The 27,542-nt window shown below is 38.9% G+C and overlaps 1 protein-coding gene across 2 annotated transcripts in view; it reads left to right on the top strand.

Annotated features, from left to right (window-relative positions):
• The window catches only part of RELN (reelin), a 278,635-nt gene that overhangs the window by 123,164 nt on the left and 127,929 nt on the right, over positions 1–27,542 (top strand). For both annotated transcript variants that reach the window (XM_038155700.1, XM_038155699.1), the window contains exons 7-9: positions 6,637–6,733; positions 10,363–10,414; positions 25,184–25,280. In XM_038155700.1, coding sequence (XP_038011628.1) covers positions 6,637–6,733; positions 10,363–10,414; positions 25,184–25,280 — 246 coding nt within the window. The remainder of the gene's footprint in view (positions 1–6,636; positions 6,734–10,362; positions 10,415–25,183; positions 25,281–27,542) is intronic.

Below are 27,542 nucleotides of genomic sequence, written 5' to 3'. Positions count from 1 at the left end.
AGGACCTAAATATTTTGGTTTATTAATTAATTCATTAATGAGCAACTGAGAAATTCTAAGCACATTGAAGTGGATGACAAATTCTTCTTTATTTCAAATTTTAAATAATCCAAAAATAGAAGGACTAGAGCTGCGCTCAGTGAATATTTATGAGTGAAGCTTTTGGGTTCCTGAAAACACAGATTTTCATCAAAAAGGAGAAGAATTTCAATAATTAAACTTTGTTGTTTCAATTTTTTTTTCAATTTCATGTTGTACGTGTTTTTGGTGAAGCTAACTACAGCAATAATTCCTTCCAAACTGAAATGAAGTGTTTCCAAATGGTTAAAAAAATCATAAGAAACCCCCCCCCCCCAAAAAAAAAAAAAAAAAAACAAACTGGAATTAAATACCTCTATCTAATATTCATGTGATGAAAATGTTTGAGGTTGAATTTCTTTTTCCTTTTTTCTTCTTTGTGGAAGGCACACTTTTTCAGGACTTTTGTATTGTATAAGAAGGAAAACACCTCACTTCTCAGTTCTATACAGCACCTTCTAATTGCTAGGGCTTGGGGGGTTTTGGGATTCCTGAACTGGGTCATTCATATTATCACAGTCTCTGTCTGAAACAGCCAGCACAAGATGTTATCCTTCTTTAACCAGTAGCTGCTATAGAAGAATCTCAACCTTCCCATGCATAATAAGGCAGGCACGACTTAGGGCAGGTCAGGCAGCAACTTTATGAACTGTGAGCATAGTGAGAGAGCTCTGAGACACCACTGCTCCCTCTGCTCCCCCATTCTCAGCCAAAGGATTGCAGAGCCCCAACCCCTGCGCTGGTTCAGAAAACAAGGGAAGAGTTGAGGAAAAATAATCACTTCAGTGTTAATAAAGTCAAATATCAATCCCTGGGAGGAGTGGGCTCCTTAACTCACTGCCATAGTCCTAGGTTGTCCAACAGTAAATACCAGGACAATATGGAGGGATAACTGTTGGTGGAGCCTGTAGGAGCAATCCCTCAGTGCTCCCTTAGCTCTGAAGATGGGAGTTGGAAACAATGGCAGACAGTTAGCTTTTAGTCAAAAGGAGTGTTCTTTTAGCAAAGATGACTCTTAGACAGACCTCTGAATCTTAAATATTGATCATAAATAGTGATCATAAAGATAGACAACCATTTCATATATGTGTGCAATGTCCCAGAAGAGGAAGTTATACATCTCTCTTAGTACAAAACTAATTCTGTTCTGTATAGTGAGTACATTTACAGTATAAAATGCCCAGATAAATACATCTCTTGGTCTTAATATGAAGTTTTGAAGGTTGGAGCCTCCTTTTTTTACATACAATTTTTACTGAGTTTTCCATTTCTTTCAATCCTATTTCATAAATATAATTAACTTTATTGTTTTAATTCATGCAAGACACAGAAATATTTTACTGTTTATCTTGTTCAAATAAATCCTTGATGAGCATTTTAACACTTACCTGCGTTTGTCAGTTAATACATTCATTCTGTGACATTTGACTTCATTTTCCTTTTTATTAAGGACTGTCACAACTTTCCATCTGTGCAGATCTTTCATAGCTTAATCATCTTATGTAAAAATGCTGTAGTTTACACAATGTTATGGATATTTTTATTTTGTACATGCTCATTTTAACAGGTTTTAATGTGTGACTACAATTTTTGCTCCTCTTTTTCCTTTTGTATCAGGTCTTTAAATGTTTTTTCCTGGACTAGAGGCATTAAGGACGTGATACTATAACAAAAAACCCCCCTCTTTCTTTATGGGTATGGACAGATCAAGGACTCTTAATGGGTTGTAGAATAGCTGCCAAGGTAGATAGCTTTAGCAGCAGTGTGTTAAATGGACTTGAGTGGAAAGAAATGAGAAGAGGCATTATTTCCCTGCAGATGCCTCATAATTCACAGAGGACTTGTCTGTTGGGAGCCTCCATAACTTATTTATCCATCGCTCTCAACTTTAAATTCATCCTTGCTTATAGAAGTCTCAACAGAGAAATTTCAGATTAAAAGAGGCCCCCAGTCTTCTGCTCCTTTTGTTTCCAGGATGTGGATTTGGTCCCTCTGGAATAAACTTCACCACCTTGCTTGGTGAGTCAGTGTGGAGAGGTGGTTGCCGCACTGGAGAGGTGGCTCACCACAATCCTGAGACAGATTTTCCTGTAATATCATAAAGTCAGCATTTTCAGCTATGCTAAACAGAAGTGGAGCACAAACAATAGAAAACCATAATGATGTATCATGAGCTTTTCATCACAAAGAATTTCTGCAGTAGCTCTGCCTCCACTGAAGACCCGCTTAGCAGCAGAAAGCTCATTCTCATTTGATTGTCTAGTGGGAGTAAAATCAGGAATTATTAACAGTTGTTGCCATCCACCCTAAAATTGTTGTTTTTCCCCTGGCAGCTGCTAAAATCCCATCTTTACCACAATCAATTGCAGTGAGTGCTGGAGCAGCATTTCCAGCTCTGCTCAGCGCGCTCTGTGTGGAGCAGCCGCCTCGTGTGCGCAGACCCCAGCAGGGCCGTGCCACGGGGCCACTTACACCAAGCCACTCTCATCATTTCTGAAGCCATTATTTGTCCACAGATGAAAAGAGAACTGCTTGTATTTTCCTCCAATCTATTCTTCCCAAATCCTACATAACACTGGCTTGGAAGTGATTAATATTTTCCCACTCCTCCTGCTTCCCCTTCTGGCATGTGCAGCTCTGGCAGAGATGTTCTGTCCAAGTGCACCAGCTAAGCAGTTTGTATCCTCTCTAGGTGTCCAATTTTGTGAGTCCCAGCAGAGCCTGTGGGTCACTCCATTGCTGGGAGAGGCCTCACATCAAATAACTATTTTGCACAAGGGCACTGTGTGATTCTGAGAGTGACTGCCTGCTCTTTGTAAGACACATCCTTCCCAGCAGCCATCTGTTTCTTTGGAAACTCAGAAACAGAGAAGCGGCTGCAAGTGTTTTTGGAGCTGCAGAAGGAAGAGAAAGGAAAGGCTCTTTGTAAAAGAAAAGTCACAGCATCACAGTTCCTTACCTAAATCAAAAATCTGGTGACTGAAAGAAAACAGGAGAAGCTGCTTAAGTGGGAAAGGGACAGGGAGAGAGGAGGCAACAGGAGAGGACACAACCTTATGTGAACATAGACGAAACAACAAAGAAGGAGTATTTATCTGCTGGGAATGCAGGAATGGGATCATTTTCTCATTTTCTTGGGAAAACACCCACTATGAGAATCTTCTTTTATGGTGTGTCCAGCTAATGTTTATAATCTTTTCTTCCAGTGTCCAGTCATGTCAGAATATGGTCATTCCCAAAGTCCCCGACCCATAGGCAAAAGCCTGCTTACTTGAGCAAAGATTTCCTCATTTCTTCGGTTTTATTTGCCACCAACCTTACAAAGAACTCTTGTCTTGTGAAAAAAATATGTCTCAAAAAGTCATAAATGTCCAATGTCTTATGTATCTGACATGTACCAGCTGTGGAAGTTAAGGTAGGCAAGTGATTCCCACACCACCATAAGTGCAGCACCAGTGTCCATGCTCAGGCAGCCACTGCTGACTTGTTGAACTAACTAGAAGTGTTTAGTGCATTTTTTCAATTAGAACATTGAAATAATACAAGCAATTAGTGTCCATGAGACTTTCTGAAAACTGACAGGATGCTGCTAGATCAGAAAGCTCAGGAACCATGGAAGTAACTTTCTTCAGTAGGGAAAGAGAATCTGCACCACTACCACTTGCCAGGGAATGTCTGGATGAGTAGGGGTTCAGTATGTGTAGTATGAAGAAGACTTTCTAGGCCATTGAGCATCTGTTCCTGTGATCATCTTGCCTCCATGTAACCCCATAAAACTGTAGTGGAGAGCATAAAGAAAGTGCTATAGAAGACCTAAACCAGGCAAAACAAGAACAAATATATTTAAAAAATCTGTTTAATCCTATGATAAATGATTTAATGTTAGGAAATACATAAATTAGTAAAGAATAAATGTTGGCATTAATGCATGTTTCTGTATAAAACAGTATTAACAGTAGGACTGGAGAAAGCAGGGGATTCAGTACATTTAAAGGAGAAAGAGACAGTGCAGAAGTGTATTGCTGGCTAAATTCTCCTTCCCAATCTGATGTCATGTTTCATCTCAAAGCCTATCAGCACACCAAGCAGCAGTCACTTACAGAAGGCACACTTGTCAAAGATGACATGAAGAATAGTTGAGCATGTAAAATCAATCAATAAGAAACAGAGATTCTCTTGGTCATCACTTCTTCATGGCATATGAAAAATGTACAGGTACAGTGATATTTCCAGTGGCAAAGAGGTTGAGGAAAGCTTTGTGACAGGAGAGAGAGGTCCTAAAGTGGTTTCCAAATTGCACTAAAACTGTGGGATTAAACTTCAGAAAGATTTATGTTTAAAAATCTCTTGACAGTTTGAGATGTTTATCTTCTTTATGGTTCAGACATCACAAAAGACATCAGTCAATATAATATCCACATACTCAGGGACTGTAGAGGGAAAAGAAATGACAAATAGGGGTGAGGAAACAGCAGATGTTTCCCCCTCAGCAAAGTGAAGAACAATAGCAGAGAGAGGTGGGACTCTCTAGCCAGGGATGAAGAGATGGCAGGTCTGGGGAGAAGTCATCTCAATAAACGTGACACATGTCAGCAGCAGCAGCAAGGACCAGCTGTGAAGAGAAAGCTGAAGTGATTTTAATGTGCTAAGATTTTAGACCAGGCAGGTCAGAAAGATAATGTAGAAAGCTGCACCCAGCCAGGGCAATTAATACTGTCTTCTGTTTGTATAAATAGAAAAGAAATTAACCTTCCTGTCTGCACCAGGAGAGGAGCAAATTGGATCGTTTCTAAACACGTAGTACTATGACGATGATCTGAGGAACAGCAGATCAATTATCTTGCTCTTCATGCACTCTCGTCAAGCTAATGAGCAGTTTATTGTCAAAGGTAATGCACTTCAAAGACAGCACAAAGGTTTGAATCAGGATTACCAACAGCCATCCAATTTTGTATGAGAGGAATCATCCTGGAAAAGACAACCGATGATGAAAATGCTGTATTAGCAGGACAGTGTTTCTGGATTTCCAGACAATATTTCATAGACCACTTTACAGAAATAGAACAGATGAATCACTTTTTATCTGCTGAAATATGAGAATTAGAGAATTAAAATATCCCTTGGATTATGTAGCCTGACCTTTCAGGAAGGACTAAGTGGTTCCTACAAAGTATTCGTGGCAAAGTTTTCCTGCCATATCTGTACCTTTGTACATATCAGGAGTCCAGGTAAGTGCTCCACTATAAAATTCAAAAATGTAGGGGCAGACAATGAAAATAATTTTCATAACAGCCAGAATCCTACAGAATCCCAGGAATTCTTCTGGTTCCTGTCCCCCTGCTCTTCATTTGTCGAAACTTCAGGATCAAGTGAAATTTAGATAGCAACAAAACGTGTCCTCTGTGAACTCTGCTTCTGTGCTTTCTCTAAAAGTACCACTTTATTCAGTCATGTGCTCTCTTCTTGCCTTTTATTGAGAAATAAAATTATTTGCTGAATGTGACTTCTGTAAGTAAATATTAATTCACTGAAATTGATTTGAACTATACTACTTTATTAGAACACTTTATTTTTCTGCTTAAATTCAAAAATCCTAAATGCTATCAGTGTGAATTGCTGAATTACTTCACTGGCATGCTCATACAGGAAACACAACTCAAACATTTTTATGTCTGATGTTTTTTCTGAAGTGTTTCCCTGGAGGTTTGATGTTTAAGTTGAGCTTTGGATGCCCAAAGGCAACGTTGGCCAGCACCATTGCAGGAAGCTTGCTGGAGACCAGGAGTATATCCAATGTTTTTTGAAAATGTGGACCTCATGCCAAGATCTGATACCCCAGCCCTGGAAGGTGGGGGAGGCAGCCCTTTTTCTACGTTCTGCAGTCAGGCTGCCCACAAAGTCTTTCATATTAAATTAAGATGTATCACGACAGGTGTAATTAGTTGTCTCTGCAGCCCTTACTAGCCTCTCTGAGAATTTCTTCATAGTTTTTCCCCTAAAAGGTGAGCAGAGTGGCAACTCTGTTACTAGGAATATGGAATAGGACAAATACGAATAGAAGCAACAGCAAATGCCATGTTACACTGCAGCATCAAGCCTGGCCTTTGGGGAAATAACCTTGCAAGCAGGAGGGGGGCTGATCCCAGCCATTTGTCCTCAGCTGTTCTCTATGGTAACTCCATGATGGTGGGTTTACTTATGGTGAATCAAATGTTCACAAGGATTTTGTAAGAAGAGTAGCTTCAGGGTAAATGATATATGTAAGATTTCAACTTGGTTTCCCATGGTGAGATGCTTTGCTTTCAACAAGCAGGGACACCCCACTTTAGAGGAGGGGCAGTTTGCAGAGAGCCAGCCCTGAATCACCAGAGCCTTTCACAAGAGGCAGTTCCAGTGGATCATACCCACAGCTGCCCTACCTTTGTGTTCAGCACCATGATAACAAACAGCCCAATCTGAGCACCAAGACACAGCAGTCTGATTTTACAGCTTACATGGTCTCAAACGTGCAGTCTCTGATTTCCCTTCTGAACTTTCCCTTCTGTGCTCTCCCTGCAGGTCTGAGTGCAGTAACTGCGAGGTTGGGGGACACTGTGGAGTGATAATGCACGGCAATGCTGCCACGTTCTGCGAGCCATACGGTCCCAGAGAACTGGTAAGTGGAGGCTGTCCCCTCTGCTGGGGCTGGGGCTGCAGGCTGGGAAGCTGGGGCAGCTGCAGGGATGTTGGTGTGCTTTGAGGGGTTGGTATTTAGCAGAGATGCTCTTGAGCAAGGTCCACAGATGTACACCCAGAAACATCCCAGTGTTTTAAACAGATGCTAACCAGAGGTTATTGCAATAGTTGCAATAACCTTTGTCCCTTTGCAAGGGACAGTCTCTTGATCCAGCATGTATCCAAGACATTTGAAGTATCTCTGAAATACTGAAAAGTCAAGGACATGGAACAGTGTTTTCAAACTGGCATCATTCTCTTTTTATATCCAACAATTAAATAGAGACGGGGTCCATTTTTCTTTTATTATTTTATTGGTCTTGTCCCATTTTTTCTTGTCCCTGTTGACAAATGTTAATTTGGTTGTAAAACACCACTTGTGAACAATGCATCCTACAGACTTAAATGCAGCCTGGAGCAAGCACCTGCCAGTCTCAGGGAAGTGTATGTAACAGATTGAGTCATGATGAATGGGACAGAATTAATTTTGTTGAGAGGTAGTTTGGTCATAAAATTGCTGTAAGAAACAAGTGCAATTTGCACTAACTTGAGGTCATCTGGGTGTGGAAAATGAATTGCAATACATAAACCAATGCCCACATGCTGATGCTGAGCAGCTAGCTGCAATGATGTACATATAAGGGGAGCTTTGGAAAGAACTGAAAAATTAAAAGGCCAGATCAAAGCCCATGTAATTCAGAATTAATTTTCATGTTTTCAACAGTCTTCTGAATGGAGGGAGAGGCTGATTAGAGCTATTTGAAGAGCAAACATGGCAGAGGGCCATAAAACAGAAGCGGTTTTGGCCAGGCATCTTCCCTTCATTTCATCAGACACTGACAATTCTTTTCACAGGATTAGTTTTACATCCTTAACCGGGACCAGAATTACACAAATGCAATGTAGATATTGCTGATGTGTTGCATAAAAGTCATCAACACATATAAAACTAATTTAGAGATTTACCAGGTAAAAAAGGATTTCCCTTGCAGCCAGCTCCAGCCAGGGAATCCTGTCAGGGATGTTAAATGGCCTCTCTGCTACTTTGCATCCTGTTTGAATGTGCTGTGCTTTGCTAACTGCCTTGAGAATGCCTGCATTGGTTTATGTCCTGTGCAAAAGGGAGGTCACACCACTGGGGTATTTTTCCCATTTTTAAAATTCATTTTTAGTTGTAGTACTGAGTATAGGTAACACTACTTGGAAATAAAGCTATTTATGATCTTTAACAAACCCAGGGTCCCAGCGCTGAGGGTTTTGAACTGTCATTCATTAGCTGTCTTCTCCCTGCTGATATGCAATTTAGACTATCCTTAGTAATCAGGAATTGGCTTCAAAATCCAGTCTTGGACTGCATTTGTCACATTGCTGTGTGGTAAAGTAGCACTACCATGGCGTCAGGAATTTGGAAAATATTTGTTGTGCTACCAAAGTGGTGTGATTAAATAATCATCTGGGAAAATTCATCATGCTTATAGACAGTTATCAGCCTAAAAATGAAGTATTTATAAATATTATGGCAGTGCTGCAGAAAAATCAAATCCTTCTGCAGGAACATGCTAATGGCTTAACACCATGGATGAGCATAGGAGTGTTCAGGCCAGAGGTGTGATCTAGCTCTATTTTTGAGTATGGACATACATTTAAATACCTGCTGTCTTAGAACCAACCTGTTTCTCATTTGTAGTTGTTTTGGCAATATCACAATGTACCTCTTTCTGTCACAAATTTTAATACCTGTTTCATTTCTCCATTATTTTTATCGATCCTATTTTGACCCTGCTTGAAATGGATCATGAAATCTCTGTTCCTGCTAATGGCTCCCAGTACATGAATTACTGCTTTAAAATACTTAGTCAAGAAGAGTTGAATCTGCAAAATATTTTACATCAACAGCTCTAACAGCTGCTGATTTGCTACCTTGACCTCCTTCTTTCCTCCTGATTTCCAACAGCCACCTGTTACTGCAGGCAGAGGGGTTTTAATACCAGCTGTCTCTGTCTGTTGCTGAGAATTTACTGCTGCCAAAATTCTAGAAAGGTGTACAGCATTAGAGATGTTGCAAGCAAAGGAAAATATCTACTAAAGTCTCCCTACCACACTCTCTGCAGTGTCTGAACTAAGCAGTCCTATGCAGAATTTTGCAAAAATTTTTTAGTAAGTCTAGTGCTTTTCCCCAAAGCATTGCTGAAATGATTCACAGCACAATCTAAATCTACATGAATTTCTCTTCTGTGATAACTGATATGTTTAATTTCTTGGTGATATGAGCTACTGAACCTCAATAGAGGTTTTGTTTTCAAACTATAACTTGCACAACATAATTAATTGAATGAAAATTAATATAATAAGTCATCTTAACTCGAATCAGAAAGTAATTTATCATTTGGCAGGTTAAGTGTGATACCTAATACTGCATCAATTCTGGCAGAATGACTTAAATGGGAATGTAACTTTATTTTTAAAGTAAATGCACGTAAATGCAGCTTTACTATTCTTGCTTAAAAATTAAAATTATCTGTTAGAACATGTAGTCATCAGCTAATCTTCAATGCATTTCAGTGAACATCCCATTCCTTAATATTTATAAGAAATTCTTTTCTGCATGTAATATGTGTGTGGAAAAGAAACGAATCACACCAAAACCTCACACCAAGTCATGCAGATCTCCATCCATTATTTTCAAAGGCATCATTTAATGAATATCTCAACTGGGTTGAGCTGGCACTGGAAGAAGTCCAGTCCCTTTTGCTCTGGGATGCCTTGCTTGTTAAGTAGCAGTATTGTTAAATTCCACTTTCAAAATAAATTGAAAACAATGAGGTGTCCTTCACAACCCACTAGGGCTTTTTATTTTATAGAATTTTCAGGAGAACCATTCTTATTTGAGCTACTGAAATATGGAGGCATTCAAAGAAGGGAGAAAGAGAGGCCTCAAAGGAGGGTGGTTTGCTGAGTACAGAGTGAGCTGCTGGTGTTTCTCATTCATTTTTGTCCCTCTCTCTGCATGTCAGCAATGGGTAGATTCTGCTACAACATTGCACTGTACATACCATATAGTATCACCAAGGGGTTTTGTTTCCATTGTGTGTAAGATTTAAGTGCCATTCTTTCCTCTTAATATTTCGTTATTTTATGGATAATAAATGTTATTTTTATTATTTATTTCTGATCATTTTTAGTCCTTGTTCTGAGCTGGGGAAAATGAGAACTGTTCCATATATACATATTTACACTAAGCTGACTATAAACCACAGAGATTTTTTCAATCTTCTAAAGAGTGCTCAAGCGACCCTGCTGAACATAAATGTGATTTTTTTTTTCTTCTTTTTTTTTTTTGGTAGAAGTTAGTATGGTGGAAAAAAATTCTGGCTTTGACATATGATGAGCTTTCAATAACCATGACGTAACAAAAATGTCCACAGTCACTCAACCTGAAAGCATTGGTGATTAACAGTCCCATGCACTGGAGATGTGGGTGTCTAGAGATTTTCCATGCTTTAAAGAGAAACAAGTGATGAATGTATTCTTTTGTTCATCTAACAAAAATATTTGCTTCTCTTCCCATAGACCACCACTGGCCTTAACACAACTACAGCATCCGTCCTTCAATTTTCCCTGGGTAAGTTTATATTACCCTTTCACCCAAGAAAGTGCAAAAAGTCCTTTCTGTAAAGGAAAATGGCCCTAAAGTTCAGGGTTACCTTTGTGGTTGACGTTAGACTCAACACGAGGGATTAAAAAAATCTTTTAAAAACTGCGGTCTATTTATTCATCTCCTGACATGGAGCTACTGTTTTAAATTTTGGGAATTAAAAGCTCCAGTGGATACTCTGGATACGTTTGAGTTCTGTTTTTTCCTCCTGTTTTATAGCCTGATGTTTAACATTATAATTTCTTGCTCTTTTGCTGAAGTGTGATTATTCTTTCTAAAAAAAAAAATAAAAAAAAGAAGAAGAGGGTTTTGTCCTTTAATCCCCCCCCCCCCCCCAACATATTCCAAGTTACACCAAGGTACTGCTGTTTTTAAGACATTTCTTCAAAGAGAATAGGTAGGGCAGATAAAGACTAGATGCTATTAAGTCCATATTATCCACAGCACGGCTGTATGCTGCATTGCTTAGAATGCTGTGAGTTATTGCACAGTTCACTGTGCATTTGTGGCTATAAATTATGCTAGAGGCTGTGGCTGGGGCTGAGGGCAAATTTGGAACACACCTAATTTGTTAACTCATTAATCAGTGTTGAAGATAGGATGGAAAAAATATTCTAGTGATATAAATGGTTCAGTAAAAAAGCAAGCAGGAAATGTAGCCTGCTTTTTCAGTAGACCCCTGGATATGTGTTTCCAAATCATATTCCTATTTTTAAAAAAGTAATTTTCCAAATGTATCTCAGGAGATGTGTGATTAAACTCTGGAAATCTCAGTTGAAAATAAGAACAATCATGTAGCTTGGAAAACAGCTTGGTTTTTTTAATGGATTGGAAATCAAAATCCTACAAGGCTCAGAAATACATCATTTAAATTTGTTTTTTACCTGAAATTGTTCATTTGGGTATTGGAAGTCATCAGTACCTGCTTCTGACCTCAGTGTTAATATATCTGAGGACTGGTATCTATCCTTTTATTTTGAGTTACTGGTTTTAAAAAGCCAGAAAAAAATATCTCCAATCCTCAACTGAATCAGTGCATAAATATTGGGTACCTGAGATGAAAAGCAGCCTGTTGCTGCCCTGCAGTTCTGTTTAGACAGTGGAAGGGTGGCAGCTCACTTGATCCACTAGGATGTGTTGCTCACTGACAGAAGCACAAGGAGATGTGACTTGTATAAAGCTGCAAGTTTGCAATGATGGAGGAATCTCAATTTTCAGGAAAATTGCAAAAATCTATTTTGGATTATTCTTGCAGAGACCCAAGGTGGTTAACAGCAGGGTAAGGTATGGGAATGGGCTGCTAGGTGTTTGCTTGCTGTCACAGCCCAGTGCCTGGTGTCTGCTGCAGGTGAGCTGCAGAACAGTGCAGGCTCCCAGAACCTTCAAAATGAGACTCGATATTTCACTAGGAGCATTTGTGCCTGCCAGATGGGAAAGGTCAAATAAAAAAGGGGTAAGAAAAGGCTGAGCAGGAGATATTCTGTATGACAGAATTTTCATGAATATATCTTAAGAATGCCTGAACCCATACCACTAGGAACCAGTAAAATCCTCAGTATGATGGAGCAGACAGGGGTGGATGCACATCCAAGTAAACCAAATTTCAGCCTCCAGTTGAAAATGTATCATCTTTCCCCATGTGCCTGTGATGAGTTTGAAATACAATGCAGATTGGTTTTGTAACTGATAGAAGCCAGCATGAGCCAGGGGACTGCTGCTGAGCTCAGCAATACTTGGCTTTAGAATCCAGTTTCCAGCTTATTCCCAAATGTCCGATTTAATCATAACCCTATTTAGGGATTGATCCAAGGGAATTGCTTTTTATTTTAAAGAATGTTTACCACTTTCTATCAGCCATGGGGTAGCTTAAGCTGTAGTCTTTTGGGGGTGTTTTTATGTTAAATTTGTCACATAGCTTTGGCCTTATTAAGGAGTGCAAATTTTAATTTCTCTTGCCACTAATTATCAGATGAAATTTTGTATTTGCAGTTATATAGGCAGTACAGAACCAGGAAATGAAGTTAAAATTCTGAAGCTAAATTCTGGTTTCACAATGAATTCCATTTTTTTTTTTAACTCTGTGGTCAGGGAGGGTAACAGACTAGTGAATTATTCATTAGTTGATATTCTGTGTGGTTTCCTTCGTGCATCATATATTTGGTAGTTTTGCTCTTTAAAGGCCAAGGCAGTTGGAAAGGTGCACTAAAGAAGAAGGCTCAATTAGGATGAAAAGGTGATTAGAAAGGCATTTTCAGCACACAGGACAACAATAATGTGCAGTATCCTTTCTGAATGAGAGGAACTTGTCTGTCATGCAGCATCCATTCAGAGCTGGTCCAGGGCTGGGATGATATTTACACTCATGCACTCTCTGCCCAAGTGTCCAGAAAATTTTGATTACCACAACTGTCTTAATCACCTATCACTACATTTCTCCAAGATCCAACACTGACACGTCTAACAGTTTCCCTAATGTTCAGTGGGATTTTTAATTGAGATATTTTAAAGGAATGCCTTTGGGCTCTCTCAGGCCAGAACATCTGATTCAACAGCTTGGGAATTGCAGGATATTGCACAAAAGCCTCTGGACCCAGCTGCCACACATTAGTCTGATTCATTAGCTGAAATATTCTCTATCTCCAAATCTGAGCCTTTTCCTCTCAGCTGCATCCCTGGACTTCCCCAGGCTTGAACGCGCTCTGCCATTCACATGGACCACTGTGGTGGAAGGTGACTCATCCTGAGAGATTAGCAACGGAGCTAAATGCAGGGAGAAAGAGACATCAAACCCCACGGGGAGAAGAGGAAAGGCTTCCAGGAAGCAATGGCAAGGTGTGAGGTGTGCAGGTTGTTGCACTTAAGCTTGTTCCTCGGGTGTTCTCCTCAGCAGGTGCTCTGGAGGCAGTGTGGGCCCTGCGTGGGCAGTTCAGCACGGGCAGGTGCTTCCCATCCCTCCCATCCCTCCCTCCTCTGCAGGGCCTCTGCTGCAGCTGAAGATGCTGTGATCAGCATCAACACTCAGCCTGGCCTCTAGGGCAGGTGCTCCTTGGAGCCATGTGTGAAACAACATAAAAATTGCTAATGGAAAATAATGCCTTGAAAAACATTGTTCCATGGCTCTCTCCTTATGTCTTAGTATTATGAGATCATTTCTGGCTGTTTCACAGTATTTGAAAATGAGAATAACTTGATAGGGAAACAACTGGCTTTTCAGCTTTGCTATGAAAATTCCTTCTCATTCCTCTGAAAACAGGATGACTTTGTCAGTATCATATACTGGATAAATACATAATGTTTGTAAAGCACAGTCCTACTTTAAAATTGCTTTCCCTTCAACTTTCATGCCATTGTCACAAAAATCCTCTGTCATTACTAGAGCAAATTAGCAACTCTTCTTCCCCCCTAATTGTCTAAAAAAGAAAAAAAAAAATCTAACCTTCCTATTATTTTACATTAAACCTAAATTCGTTTCTGGGGGAAGGGTTTTTTTATCTTCTGAGAAGGAATACATACACCTTCAAATATAACAAACATTAGGCAGCTGAGCTCTGTTTCTTGAGGATCAAGCCATTAGTCTTGCAAACAAAGAAACAGACACACGTTCAAAATCTTTTATCTTTATTTGGAGATAAATCTTGGACTCAGCCTCTCCCTTCCAAAATATTATTACAACAAACTTTTGCAAAAGTTGGATTCCCTAATCTATCAGGATTTCCTTTGAGTCAACCATTAATCCTTATTTTCAGACCCCTTCAAAACTACCTTTGTATGGCAAATACATCACCTGCAGTATTTAAAAGCTGTTTGTAATCATAAACCATCTTTCCCTAATTGATTATGAGTGACCTGAGTTATGGTCACTTCATATGTGCAATATTGGAGTATATGCTTATCTTGACAAATGGAACCTCTTACAAGAATCTCAATACGATGCAAAATACTTTTCCTGCAATAAATAAAATAATAAAACCTGTCCCTACACTTTTGGTGGACCCTGAGAATACCACAGAGCTGGCAAGGAAGGGCTTCTCTCTCTGAGAGCATTATTTGCTGTTAACATGAAAGACTTGGAGATGGAGCACAGGTGATCTTCAGTGCCTGAAGGCTGCCAGGCCTTGGCACTGGAAATTCTTTAGGCATCTTGGCTGCATGGATCATATGCTTAATGCCTTAGCTATTGCTAAAGAAAAGACTTAACATTAATCAAATCTAGCACATCGACCTCCAGTATAAACAGTTTTCAGCATGGTTTTAGTATCAGGCTTTAATCTGTGAGAGTGCTTTGTGATTTTGCCAGATGGACTCTGTTTGTCCTCTCAGGAAAATCCCAGTAGATATTATCCAGAAGATGGGTCACTCATGTTGTGATTTGCTCACTGGTCTGGAACCACAAACATTTGGACCTCACTTGTAGATTAAGAATGGCCCATTTCTCCCTCTGCTTGTGGGATAGGATAGGATAGGATAGGATAGGATAGGATAGGACCATTTCAGTTGGAAGGGACCGAAAATGATCAGCCACCCAACTATTTCAGGGCTAACCAAGAGTTACAGTTTGTTGTTAGCTTCTTTAACATCATCCAGTCACTTCTCTGCCATCTGTTGCACCTTCCATTGTTCCAAATTATTTGACCAAGTTAATTGTTGATTAGGTATTTGACAAGTATTCCATAGAGGGTTCCACAAGTATTAAATTAATCTATTACAATCACTAACAATACCTGCCAGCAGTTTATCGGTGTCCCTTAATATCTTTCTAATGGAACCCTGTAGTAAGGGTAAATGTGTATTTCTATTTGTTTTAATATAGTTAACATATTATTTAGAAATATTACTATTGGTATTCAACTATTCAGGACTTTTTGGTAATTCAGGGTGCAGAGACGTTGCTAGGGGTGATCTTCATTCTATAGTACCCACTTTTTCCTCATTTTCTATCTTCTTCCAAAGGAAATAAAACGCCAAACTCTCTGCTTTTACATACATAAATATTTCATTGGCAATCTTACAGTATAATCACTTAAACCAGTTACAGAATAAATAATTTCTCCAATCTTGTTCAACACACTTTCTACTCTTGCAACTTTATTTTTGGGTTGAGTAATCACCCCTGTCTTCACTTCAAATTTCTTGAGCTTTTAAAACCCATCAGACCATCAGTTGTACTTAACTGCAGAGTAATTGTATTACCTGTGGTGCCTTTACATTTATACTGTAATGTTTTTAAAGTGGTGAGGTTATGTGCAATGCACATTTCTATGTGGCTTAGTTTATTTACAGTCTGTTTTTAATGCTGCTGATTTCACAGTCCTCTGTGACTGTAATTCAGAAAACTATTTATAATCTGCTATTGATCTCTTTTAATTAGTTTATGAGTAAGAGTCACTGATTTGGATGCAGATCTTTGTCATAATGATTCCAAAAGGATTTTCAGGTCATATCCTGCTTCACCCTAAGACATCAGGTTAGTGAATCATTAGCAGAAGACTTTATTTCTCTCCCTGAATTACCAAGGTCACTAGGATCTATGTGAAAGCTGTTTTACTCAGAAAAACCCATGGCCTAATGTTCTTGGTGATGGTTGTGGAAGATAAAGCATGGATAGTGTTCAACACCTTTACAATGTAAAATGCAATTTTTTTCAGGCTTATTTATTCCACTTGTCACTTGTAGCGGCAATTTGCCTTTGTTACCAGTGTAGTCTTCCAGAATTAAACTATAAAATTTATTTTATTATGTAGATAATGGAAATACTATTTTACCTTGATGTGTGCTCCATCTACAGATTATCATTATTACTGTTATTATTATTATATCATCAGCATCATCCTTAGAATTGCTTAATGTGCCCTTTGGATTACTCCTTACCTGACAGGATTCTGTGCTTCAGAACTCACATTTACTTCTCTATTAACCTCAGCAAATAGAAGATCATGATGAACAAAAAATAATCTTACAAAAATAAATAGTGCCGCTGGTTCACTGAGCTCCATATATTTCTGTGGAGCAAACAGCAGTTTCTCACTGCTAGGGCTGTCCCCAAGAGCAGCATCTGGAGGACGCTGCAGAGATGTGCATGGGATGGTTATCCCTTCTGCTTCCCACCAGAAATACCCCAATTCCACTTTGGCTCAGCCCTGAGAACAATGATGGCTACATTTGGCCCCATGTAGCAGTATGGAGACATTTATCATTTATGTTTTTATCATGTTTTAGTTCAGATCTGGTGGCAGCTGTTATATTGACAGTAGTGTTTTTATGCTGTTTATCCTCTGCTTGAATTCAGACCACTCAACAGAACATTTCCAAATATGTTTTGCTATGTAGGTCTTAGCTTTGGCTGAAAGGAACCACTGCTGATCATTTTCTCTTAATTTCCATTTTTGTTTAGTCAGTTTTATAATTAGCAGAAGCTATTGGATGACTGACAAATGCTGTAATAGCATTTTGTGGGACAGCCTCAGCATAACTGGATAGAGATTTCCTTCAGATTTGCTAGGAAAATTCACTCACACATCTCTAGAGAAATACCACAGTGAAAAACAAATCCCTTCTGAATTTAGAATGGAAGAGCACTTGATTGTGTAAATTCATCACTCTTGTTAGCTGAACACCAAAAACCTCATAGAGAAAGCTCTGGTGCCAAATGTTTCGGGCATGTTGAGCCACCTCCCTTGCTTTAGTCACCTGCATGGATGATCTCCCTCGGTCACACAAATTTCTTTCTCCAGTGCCTTCCAGGTTTCCTGGGCAGGCATGGCACATCCACACACTTTTGTTCATAGCGGTACCAGCAGGGAGGGGCAGTTCTGGTGGCCACAGATTCATTGTTACTAGAGTTAGATTCTGTCCCTTCTAAGCAACAAGAGCACAGCATTAAAAATATTTGAACCCTCAGGTTGTTTTGTCCTAATTTCTTTCCTATACATTTGGGAAAAGCTTGAGAATTTAATATAACATAACTCAGTACTGAAATTGGTGTCATTGACCATTCTGCATTTCTTCTGCTTGCTTCATTTCCCATTCTCTCCCAACAAAACAATGTGCTTCTTTTGGTTTGTTTGTTTGTTTTTTTGCTTGGCTGCCCAAATTGCCATTTGCTATCATCTGACATGAAACCAACTAATTTCCCTTTTCTGGTAGAAAAGCTGTTTCTGTTGATGTGTAGGTTATACATTATATCTGATGTGAAATAAGACAGGTAAGTAATATCATCAAGTATTCTTCACATAGCATGTGGAAATGTTAGGTGTTGTTTATTTATTTCCCTGAGTTTTACAACAGGGGCTGCCTAGGTAATATCTAGATTGAAGCCAGGGTTTCAAGTTGATGCTGTATTTGAAAGACATTTTAATGGCCTTGGGGCAAAATGATTTGTGTTGTTTTGGCTGGCCCAAGGTTACAATGAAATATTGTCTTTATTACTTCTGTACCAGGGTTTCTCAGCCACTGTAGGGAATTAAAATGTGAGCGTTAAAGATTTACTACATGGAGAAAAACAGAAAAGATAAAGAGCCTCAGGATTCAGATCCAGGGCAGGTGGCTGTGCCACCACCTTGCAATCAAACGTGGGCTGTTACGGAATTGGGCGCTGCAAATAATAAATGCTGGATTACAGACAGACTCATCTTAATCCTGCTCATATCATTGTACACAGATAACACTTTTGTATGATTAAAAAGGTCAATTTTTGAATTAAACAACAAAGCATCTGTAGTTCCTGGGGCAGGGGAGGACGAGGACTGAGAAGCCCCCAGCTCAGCAAAACAGTCCTGGCTGTTTCTCCAGTGGGTGAGGGACTGAAAAGTAAAAGCAGATAAAAATAGAAAAGCCCATCAGGAATTGCAGAAACCATTTTTTACCAAGCTAATTATTATCTACCTGCATATAAATTTAAAGGCAATTTAAAAGCAATCAGTTTTACTGGGTTTCAGAAAAGAGACACCTCAGTGCAGCATTGGCTTGAGAAAAATTATTTCCCAGATTTTTTTGGTGCCAGAGAATTTCACTAGAGCAGCCAAGGAAAGGACTTTCATATCTGTATATTCAAGATAGCTCCTTTTACACTGAGGTTCTTCAGACCAATGTGTATTTTCTACTGCCTCTAGACTGGCTGTAGGGATCTAAATAAAACTTCATGTATTTTCCTGCAGGATTTTAATACCTTTACCTTATGGTGCTCATTTTCTTGATTATAGACTTTCAAAGCTGGCTGCTAAACACAGTTACACAAAGCATCTCCTTCTATTTACTGATATGTACTCCTGAGCTACTTTCACATGGTATCATTTATCCTTTGCCCAGCTTCATTGAGAGCTCACCCTCTCACTCAGGGGACTTCCACGTAATCTGACAATAACTGTTTAATGCCAATAATGTTGAAGGGCAGAATGTAGGTACCCCAGTAGGAAATGCCTCCTTAACACAGGGATTACTATTTTGTCAGACATCCAAGAGCAACTGCAAGTATTTTGGGAGCATTAATGATGCTATTGTTCCAGTAGCTACAGTTCTTGGGTGCCCATTTCAGCCAGGTCTGAGCAAGTTTGCTCACTTGGCCTTCAGCAAGGTGCTTTGTTATACACTGTTGGTGCACTTAAAAGCATGGTTAAATTTAGCATCATGTAATTATTTCTTTGGCAACAGGCTTATTACCCAAGCACATACCTGCTGGCTGTATCTCAGAAAGAGACACTATAAATAGCTTTACATCAGAATAAATTGGACACTGGCATGAGGGAAATACAGCTTTCTGCTTGGCTTATTTTTTTATCCTTAATGTTCTTAACACAAAAACCAATATGAATTGTGATCTGAGCTTGTTCATTAGAAGAGAACAAATTTGTGTGAGTGCAGGAAGCACACCAGATCTCTGAATATAAATAGACTAAGAGGAAGTTGAACCAGATAAGTATTTCCTCAGATATCTCATCTACAGGAAATTAGCTGCATTAATTCATGAAAAGTACATTTGCTGTTATTGGGAATCCTGGCAGGAGGTGGATGGGAAGGGACCCGTGGGGGATCACCTGCTCCATGCTCCAACCAGGATCACACCTGGGGCAAGAACAGCCTGCTCAGAGCCCCATCCTCCTAGGGTTTAACCTCAGATTAACTTTTAGGACTTCCTTTTGGAAGTTCTTCTGATTTATTTTTATCAAATGTATTTACTAATTATTTTTCTCCTCATCTTTTACAATTTTACAGTGGGGGCTTTTAGGCTGCTCGTCAACCCTTTAGTTTTATTTAGATGTAAATAACTACCCAGCATTTCTGAAATTGAACAACAGCCTAAATCTGCCAGTGGAACAAAAATTGGCTGCTCGCAGAAACCTTCAGAAAATAAATAACTGAGACTTTATATTACTAAATTTGTAATTCTCACTAATGATAAAGGAGATCTGATTTTTATGAAAGGCAAACACCATTGGCATTTTTCTTCCTAGTGCCAGATATTTGTTTCAGATTGTTTATGAGAACACATACAAGCATACAGACAGTCAAAATCCTTTTCCCACAGGGGAAAGAAAAGCAGCCAGCAATAAAAATATTTGTTTCCATGAACAGATAGACAATGATTGCAAATTACAATGCAGTTCTTACAGTTCTTACAGTTTTTAATTTTAATATTTTTTTGCTCAAAATATCTCTTTGTAGTCTGAATTCACTCTACAAATAAGGAAAAGCTGTTTAAAAAGTCTAAAGATCTAAAATGCCATATGTTTGTAACTAAATTCAAAGTTATGACTTCAAAGAAAAATAAAAATGCTCTTGTGACCTTCTCTTGAGAAAATTTTCAGAAACAGAATGGAATTAACAGTGCATTGCATATTTTTGTATCAGTGCATCTCGTATATCCAGCACTAAATATTCTGTATTTTAAAATGGTTAAAACCATCTTCTTGATCAAAACCAATATAAACATACACCTAAAAAATATCAGAACCTATGGACCATTCATTATACCTAACTGTATGGTTCATTACTTTGGAAAAAACTATTAGCAAGCCAGCCAGATTTGACCACTAGTCATTTGTATTATCCAGTTTGGCTTAATTCAAGTGATATCACAAAATTATAATCCTTAGCAAACACTAATCATTATTCATCCTGTTTACAAAGATAATAAATGTAATCTAGTAGCATTAGATATAAGGGATTCTTCCAAGTGCCCTTTTGTTTTTCAGGGTTCATAATTTGAACCCTTCTGCACAATTTTTTTATGAATCTTTCTTGTGCAGTCCCCATTAGACTGATTCTCCTTAAAGCCAGCATTAGATATCTCATCTGCTTATCCACAGAAGCACTCACAGGAGCTATCAAGGAGTTGTCAAGAGGCAGAGGACATCACACTCTATAAGGAGCAAAATATTTCTTCCCTTGCAGATGGCACCCAGTTTTATCTCAGCAAAACACCAGCTCTGATCAATGTTGTTAAGAAATCTTAGAGACCAACAGCTGTATGACTTGGGTTTCTGTAAATCTGACACAGTTGGAAGCAAAGCTGTAGTGAGAATTAATTTTGCCTGCCATTGTCAGCCTGGATACAAATAACTGAAGACCTGGATACAAGCAGCTGATATGTGGTGCCTTCATAACATCTCTCCTGAAATACTAGACTCTCAGAGCTGCTACCTACATGACATTTAAAAATAAGGTAGCTAAAATATTAACCAGTACTTTAGATGGCCAAAATCAACTTAAGAAGACCTAAAATTAAAGAAGACAAAAAACCCATGACTATTTCAGTTGGATATGCTGAGAGTGGTCAGTGCTTGTCAGGTCCTGGCTATGGGTTACCTGTCGTGTGAAACAAGCAGCAAAACAATTGAGAAACATACTTCTGTTCCACTTTTCTATTCTTTCCTGTTTAGCTAAGCAGAATTAACAAAGCAGTTGTCAGCTCATGTTTAGCAACCCCATACTCTGCCAGTCAAAACCCTCTTCTATTAGCATCAGTGCCTGGACTCAACTTTAAGAAAAATTTGTTTTATTGAAATTTGGCTTGGGAAAAAATCCAAACATGTAAAGCACTAGCCAAATAAATTAGTGCTTCAGAATATTCAGTATATGGAAATGGCTGGGTTTTATAACAGAAGCTGCTCATCATTTTTGATAACAGACAAAATTGCTGTCTGAGCTTCAAATATATCATTGAAAATTAAATCCATGAAGGTTGTCTCTACTCTAGCTTTTCTCTGAAAGTTTTGGAAGTCTGTGAACATCTGATTAAAGTCTATCAAAAGGAGAAAAATAACTCCAAAGGAAGGAAATACTTTGTTCCTGCAACACAAGGACAATCTTTCCTTGTATATATGCAAAGAAAAAAATTGGCTGTTCTTTATTGGAGGATGCTTTGGGGTGCCTCCCACTCCCAATAGGTAATTACACATGCAAGCCTTAATATTGAAAGTATAATCCTAACTTTTAGCCAGATTTATCTAGCAATAACCTTACCGAGGCATCAATCTTCCTATGACATACTCATCTTAAGGAATAAACAGCATTTTTTTCTCTAATGCAGTAGCTTGCTAACACAGACTTGTTTACAGTAAGCATCATGCAGGTTTTGCTACCCATTTTCAGGGCTAATTCAAATCCTGGGCTTTCCTGATTTAAAGTAAACCAAATCTAATCTCATTCAAAAGGTTTTATGTACAATTTTTCCTTCAGAGGACAGGAAGATGTGAATATTTATGGCATGATATCCTGCTCCTGCTTCTCTGCTCGGAGCTGACAAACTGTTTATTACCATCTCTGGAAGAAGTGGGAAGGACGCCTCCCTGTTGAGCTGAATTGGCCCCAATTCCTGGGATATTACTTGAGTTCTGATCATACTTTTGTTCAAAAAGTCAGAATATAGCTTTGCTGGTCTAGGTAGAGGCAAGAATCCAAAAAGCAGATTTCTATTTTAAAGAATCCTAGTTTAGGATTCCTGAAATAACAGTGATAGGGACTAACAGCCATAGTACTAAGTAATAGTAATATTGAAAATTATATTGAAAGGCAGTGGCTTCCGAGACCATCTCAGTAAACCCTGTCCTGTAGTGCAATTGCATGTTTACCCTCCTCCCTTTTCTTGGGGACAAATTCCTAATGTAAACTAGGATGTGTATTAGTTTTTTTAAAATATTTAAGTACCAGATCAATACTTTAAATTTTTTTTGGTCAGTTTGAGTTTTGCAGAATCAGATATGTACATGAAAAAGAATCTTAACATCTTATTATTTTGAGTCAAGAACATACAAAAATAGAGTTTCAACATTGATAAAACCACATTTGTCATCACAGCCAGTAATTGCTTCTTGAGGACTTTCCCAAACTATCTTTACTCTTAATACAATCCACCCTGATCATTAAAATAATAATAAAACCCAGCATTTGTCTCTCCTTTTTTTATTGTGTCCACTGCTCTTTTTCCAGTATCAAAAGTGAAATACCACACCTACCTTGCAAAGCCATTTCTGAGTGGCCCCATTTCTTTTCAGCAACAGCTTTGGTCCTCATTGCATAGTTGAGGGTGTTCAGATCTAGCAGACAACATTTTTCATGTTGATTGTGCAGCAAGTCTGGCCTTTTCCCCTTTTTAAGCAGCACATTTCAACTTCACTTTAAGAGCACTGTACCAAAAGTTGATTGTAACACTAACTGGAATGGCACACGTTATAAATTCTATATTGCTGGTTATTTTTAATGTTTATGTTATTTTAATTTCTGCTGACATAAACCTCAGTATGTTGCTGTTTTACCTCACAGCCTCTGACTGGCCAAAGACATCAAACTAGCTGTAGTTCCCTGATTTTTGAACTGGATTCCTCTAAAATAAAATGAACAAGTGTGATTAAGGGTTGGGACTCCTAAATTCCACAGAAGTAGGAAGTGACAGCAGATGTTGCTCAGTAAAGTAGACCATCTCAGCAGATGGGCAAATATGAAACGCAAAGGCTTTTCCTGACATCATTTGGTTTTAATATGATAGAAATAAAATGCCTTGTCAGTAAAATATAACCAGACAGTTGCTTTGTAGTCATTTTGGATACATGGCTGGTAATTCAAAGTCCTGCTGCCTTTGCAATATTAATTATTCTGTGCCTCTTTACAGCAAGAATACGTGTCAGACCAGCTGAACATACCACATGCAGCTGTAGTGGCTTGGAAGTATCTGTTACCCTATTTGCAATTTAAAATTAGTGAAAGATACAGGGAAACAACTTTGTGAATCATTTCCAGGAATCTAGTTGATGTATCAGAGAAACTTTTAGATATGGGACTTCATCCCCTGTTTTGGAGTGGTTTTCCCCCTGCAGAGGTATGTGATGTGTGTCTCAGAGTAGAAAAGCAGTTCTGTAGGGCTGAGAGCTGTGAATGTGAACTGCCTCAGGGGAGTTGGGGCTGCAAGCTTTGTGCCTAATGACATATGTTCCCATTAAAATGTGTAAGTTGTTCTCTTGTACAAGTGGTTAACACCTTTTTAATCAGGCCATTTATTTCTTTTACAAAAATAAGCACCCCGGGCTGGAAAATGATACTATTTTATTGTCAGTAGTGTGTATATACATTTATACATATATTAAAATATGTATTTACACAGCTTTCAGTGTGACTGAATGAGTCTGAGACACACATTAACATAGCATACTACTTGTGGCACATATAATACATATTTGTAGTGTGAGCAAAGCTGTGGTACTCACTCAGTAGTACCCTGATGCCATCAGAGATGCTGTTTAATTGAGAGCTGCTTCTCTTAAACATGGCAAGTACATGATGTCTGCTGCTTTCAATCTCACGTGCTTATGACATTGTATCTTTGGAGCGAAGGCTAGGATGCGTCTGTTTCACTGAGCACCAAATTTTCTGAGATGGATGAATTATCTGGTGTCTGAGGAAAAATAGTATTCTTAGTGTGTTTAATTACAGCTCAGGTTGTTTATCATGTTTTCTAGGATGAATTTCTCAGTCTTGTTTTCATCTTATTTTGACTGCCCCATGTATTAATTGTTCAGCTCATCTTTTGTGACAACACCCAGAAGGCATCTTTTTATAAATCAAAAGTAAATATATTACCCTACCTTGCAGGGGTGCCATAAGGCTTAATTAGCTCATTTTTGTAAAGTGTTCTGAGATTCCCAGATCAGCATCAAGTGTTTGTTATTAATTATAGGATCTAGGGAGTATATTGGATGATTTCTTAATTTAATTTCCTTCAGGCAAGCTTAAAATAACTAATTTTGTAATATCTTTGTTCTTTTAAATTCCTAAGTCACATTTGCTCTTGGCTCAAGTAATTCTGTATATATTTTCTTCTCACTGTATTTTTATTTCTAGACTTCTTTATTTATACAGTAATATGAAAAACACTCTTACTATTTTCTCTGTGCATTCTGCTACATGGATTATTCTCTATTGAGAAGGTTTTGTTTAAACATTACATGATAGGTTTTTTTCCTGCAGTTGGGGGCGTTAAGTAATTTACTCGGCTTCCCCTGGGAAATTTGCAGAGATTACATGGCACTGCTGTGATTTATCATTTCTACTTTATTTCTGACTCATAAAGCATGCATTATTTTGTGTTTACTTTCAGCAACAGATCACAGGAAATTTCATCATCAATCAAAGCACTTTAAAATGGGGAGAAGTGATAAGGTGACAAAGGCACAGTCAGCAACTGTGGTTATCGGAGAATCATTTCTGCTTCATTGTGTCGTAACCCTTCTCATTTTATTGCTTTCCCAGGATCGGGCTCATGTCGCTTCAGTTACTCAGATCCCAGCATCACGGTGTCCTACAGTAAGAACAGTTCTGCAGATTGGACTCAGCTGGAGAAAATTAGGTTTGTTACAGCTCTTTAATAATTTTCATGTTTTCCAGCTGAGCAGGTGGTGTTTAAACCTGGCTCTTTCAAAACTTGCTTTATTTGTTAACTTTTCAGTTCTCCGTGTTCATACAAAAGATGAGGGGTGAAATTCCTGGCTAATTGCAGGACTGCCACCAGGTTTGGTAAATCACAAATTCATCCATTGACTACATGGGAAGTGAGGAAGAGAATCACTTCACACTTAAAATGCAACTCCAATAACCAGCAGCATCAAGAGCCTGAAAAAACAAAACTTTGATGACTTTTTGCATTTTAGCACCATTTTTAATGTCAGCAAGGGCCATATTTATAATGTTTCCAGTTTTTGCTTTGGTAGATTAAAATGTTCAATAAAAACATTTTATAGTTTGATATGAACACTTGACTCCTACCACTCTAGTAATAACAAGATTATGACATATAGTGTCTTGCTTTTAAACTGACTGACATACATGAAAATGCAAAGGATTATGAATGGAAAATGTAAATCTTTTCATCACAATATCCAAGCCTTTAAAGAGAGCCAAAGATGGATTTTTCTAAGAGAGCATATTTTATTAAGTAATAATAGGAAAGGCATTTTGTAAAACGGCATAAAAACATAATGGCATTATGCAACTGGGGAAGAAAAAGCTGTTATTTATATGTAATGTGCTCATAGCATCTCCATGCACTTTCCTGCATTATCTCTGTGTCAGTGCTGTACAAGTGACTTGCTTGAGCCTATTTTCAGTCCATTGAGGCAAATGCAGAGCAAAAGGGTCCTTAATTTCTGATGAAGAAGCAAAACTCTAGCTGGAAGGTTGTGTATTCCAGTATCCCATCCTCCAGCTCCTTGTGGGAGTGGAACTACAATTTCATTGAAAAAAACATAAATTTTAGTAAAACAATTGGTTCTAATTCTTAGCTCAGAAAAATATAAAGTGAGAGTAATTGACTGCAGGCAATGAAGTTGCCTCAGAGTAACCCACAATGCATTCAATTTTTCTCACATTGATGCAAAATTACACACCTAGTCCAAAACATCAGCTCAGCTGCTTTCATAGCCCTGCAAGCCAGGAAACTTAAGAGTTGTGAGGATGCAAACACAAGCCCTTGAGACCAAATCTTTTTTGAAGTTAATGTGCATGCAGTTTGACCTCTCTTTCCTCAACTTTGATGCTGGAGCCAGCAGTAGAAAATAGGTCAATAGAGCAATGTCGTGCGAAGAGGAGAGGATGAATATGGAAGGATGCTCGTTTCTCCTGTGGTCCCTATGAACTGCAGTGTTTATTTCAACATGCAGATTTCATAGCACTACATGCAGCTCCAGGGAATGGTGGGAAAATGGGGGGGAGATGGGACAGGAGGGCATCTGTGAAGGGGAGGAGTTGTATTTTGTCAGTGGGATGTCAGCTCTGGGCTCCTGGGAGGGAGGGCAGAGATTTCTCTGTGCGTGGGCTCCGGGAGACGCCAGGACAGTGCCTGAGAGCAGCGCTGCACTGGAGGGTGACAGACACAGTGTTTAGCAAGGGCAGGGACATTTGTGGGGACACGTTCTGGGTGTGAATATGGGACAAGTGCAGCTGCTTTTTGAAATTTTGCTTTGCTTTCAAAAGAGAAGTTCCTCTATTTTCTGCTATAAAAGGAAGCTATTGGTGCCCTTTTTCCCTGAAAGCTCTGGATTGTCTCTGACAAAGTATTCACCCTTAAAAGCATCACTACCAAAGCAAATAGAACGTTGACTGCTGACATCTTGCAAACCTCAGTTTTGTAACTCCTTGCAGCCTGAGGTTTGAATATAGCTGATTCACATGCTGGGTGGTTGTTGAGGTTTAGCCCCACCCAGCAGCCAAGCCCCACACAGACCCTCTCTCACTCTTCCACCAGCAGGACTGGGAAGAGAACTGGAGTGGCAAAAACCAGGGAATTCATAGAGACACTTTAACAGGGAAAGCAAAAGTCATGCAGATGAGCAAAGCAAGGCATTAGTTCACTGCCTCCCATGGGCAGGCAGGAGTTCAGCCATCTCCAGGAGAGCAGGGCTCCATCGCGTGTGACGGTGACTTTGGGGACAAACACCATCACTCCAAATATTCCTCCTCCCTCCTTCTTTCCCCAGTTTATATGCTGGGCATGGTGTCACATGGTCTGGAATATCCCTTTGGTCAGTTGAGGTCACCTCCTCCCAGCCTCCCATCATCCCCAACTTTTTCAGGGTGAACCTCAATCCTTTCACAGCTCTCTGAAGAGCTCAAG

This window comes from Motacilla alba, chromosome 1A (genome assembly GCF_015832195.1).
Source record: "Motacilla alba alba isolate MOTALB_02 chromosome 1A, Motacilla_alba_V1.0_pri, whole genome shotgun sequence".
Lineage (NCBI taxonomy): Eukaryota > Metazoa > Chordata > Aves > Passeriformes > Motacillidae > Motacilla > Motacilla alba.
Note: the sequence above shows the minus strand (reverse complement) of the source record. Positions and strands in the feature narration are given on the sequence as shown.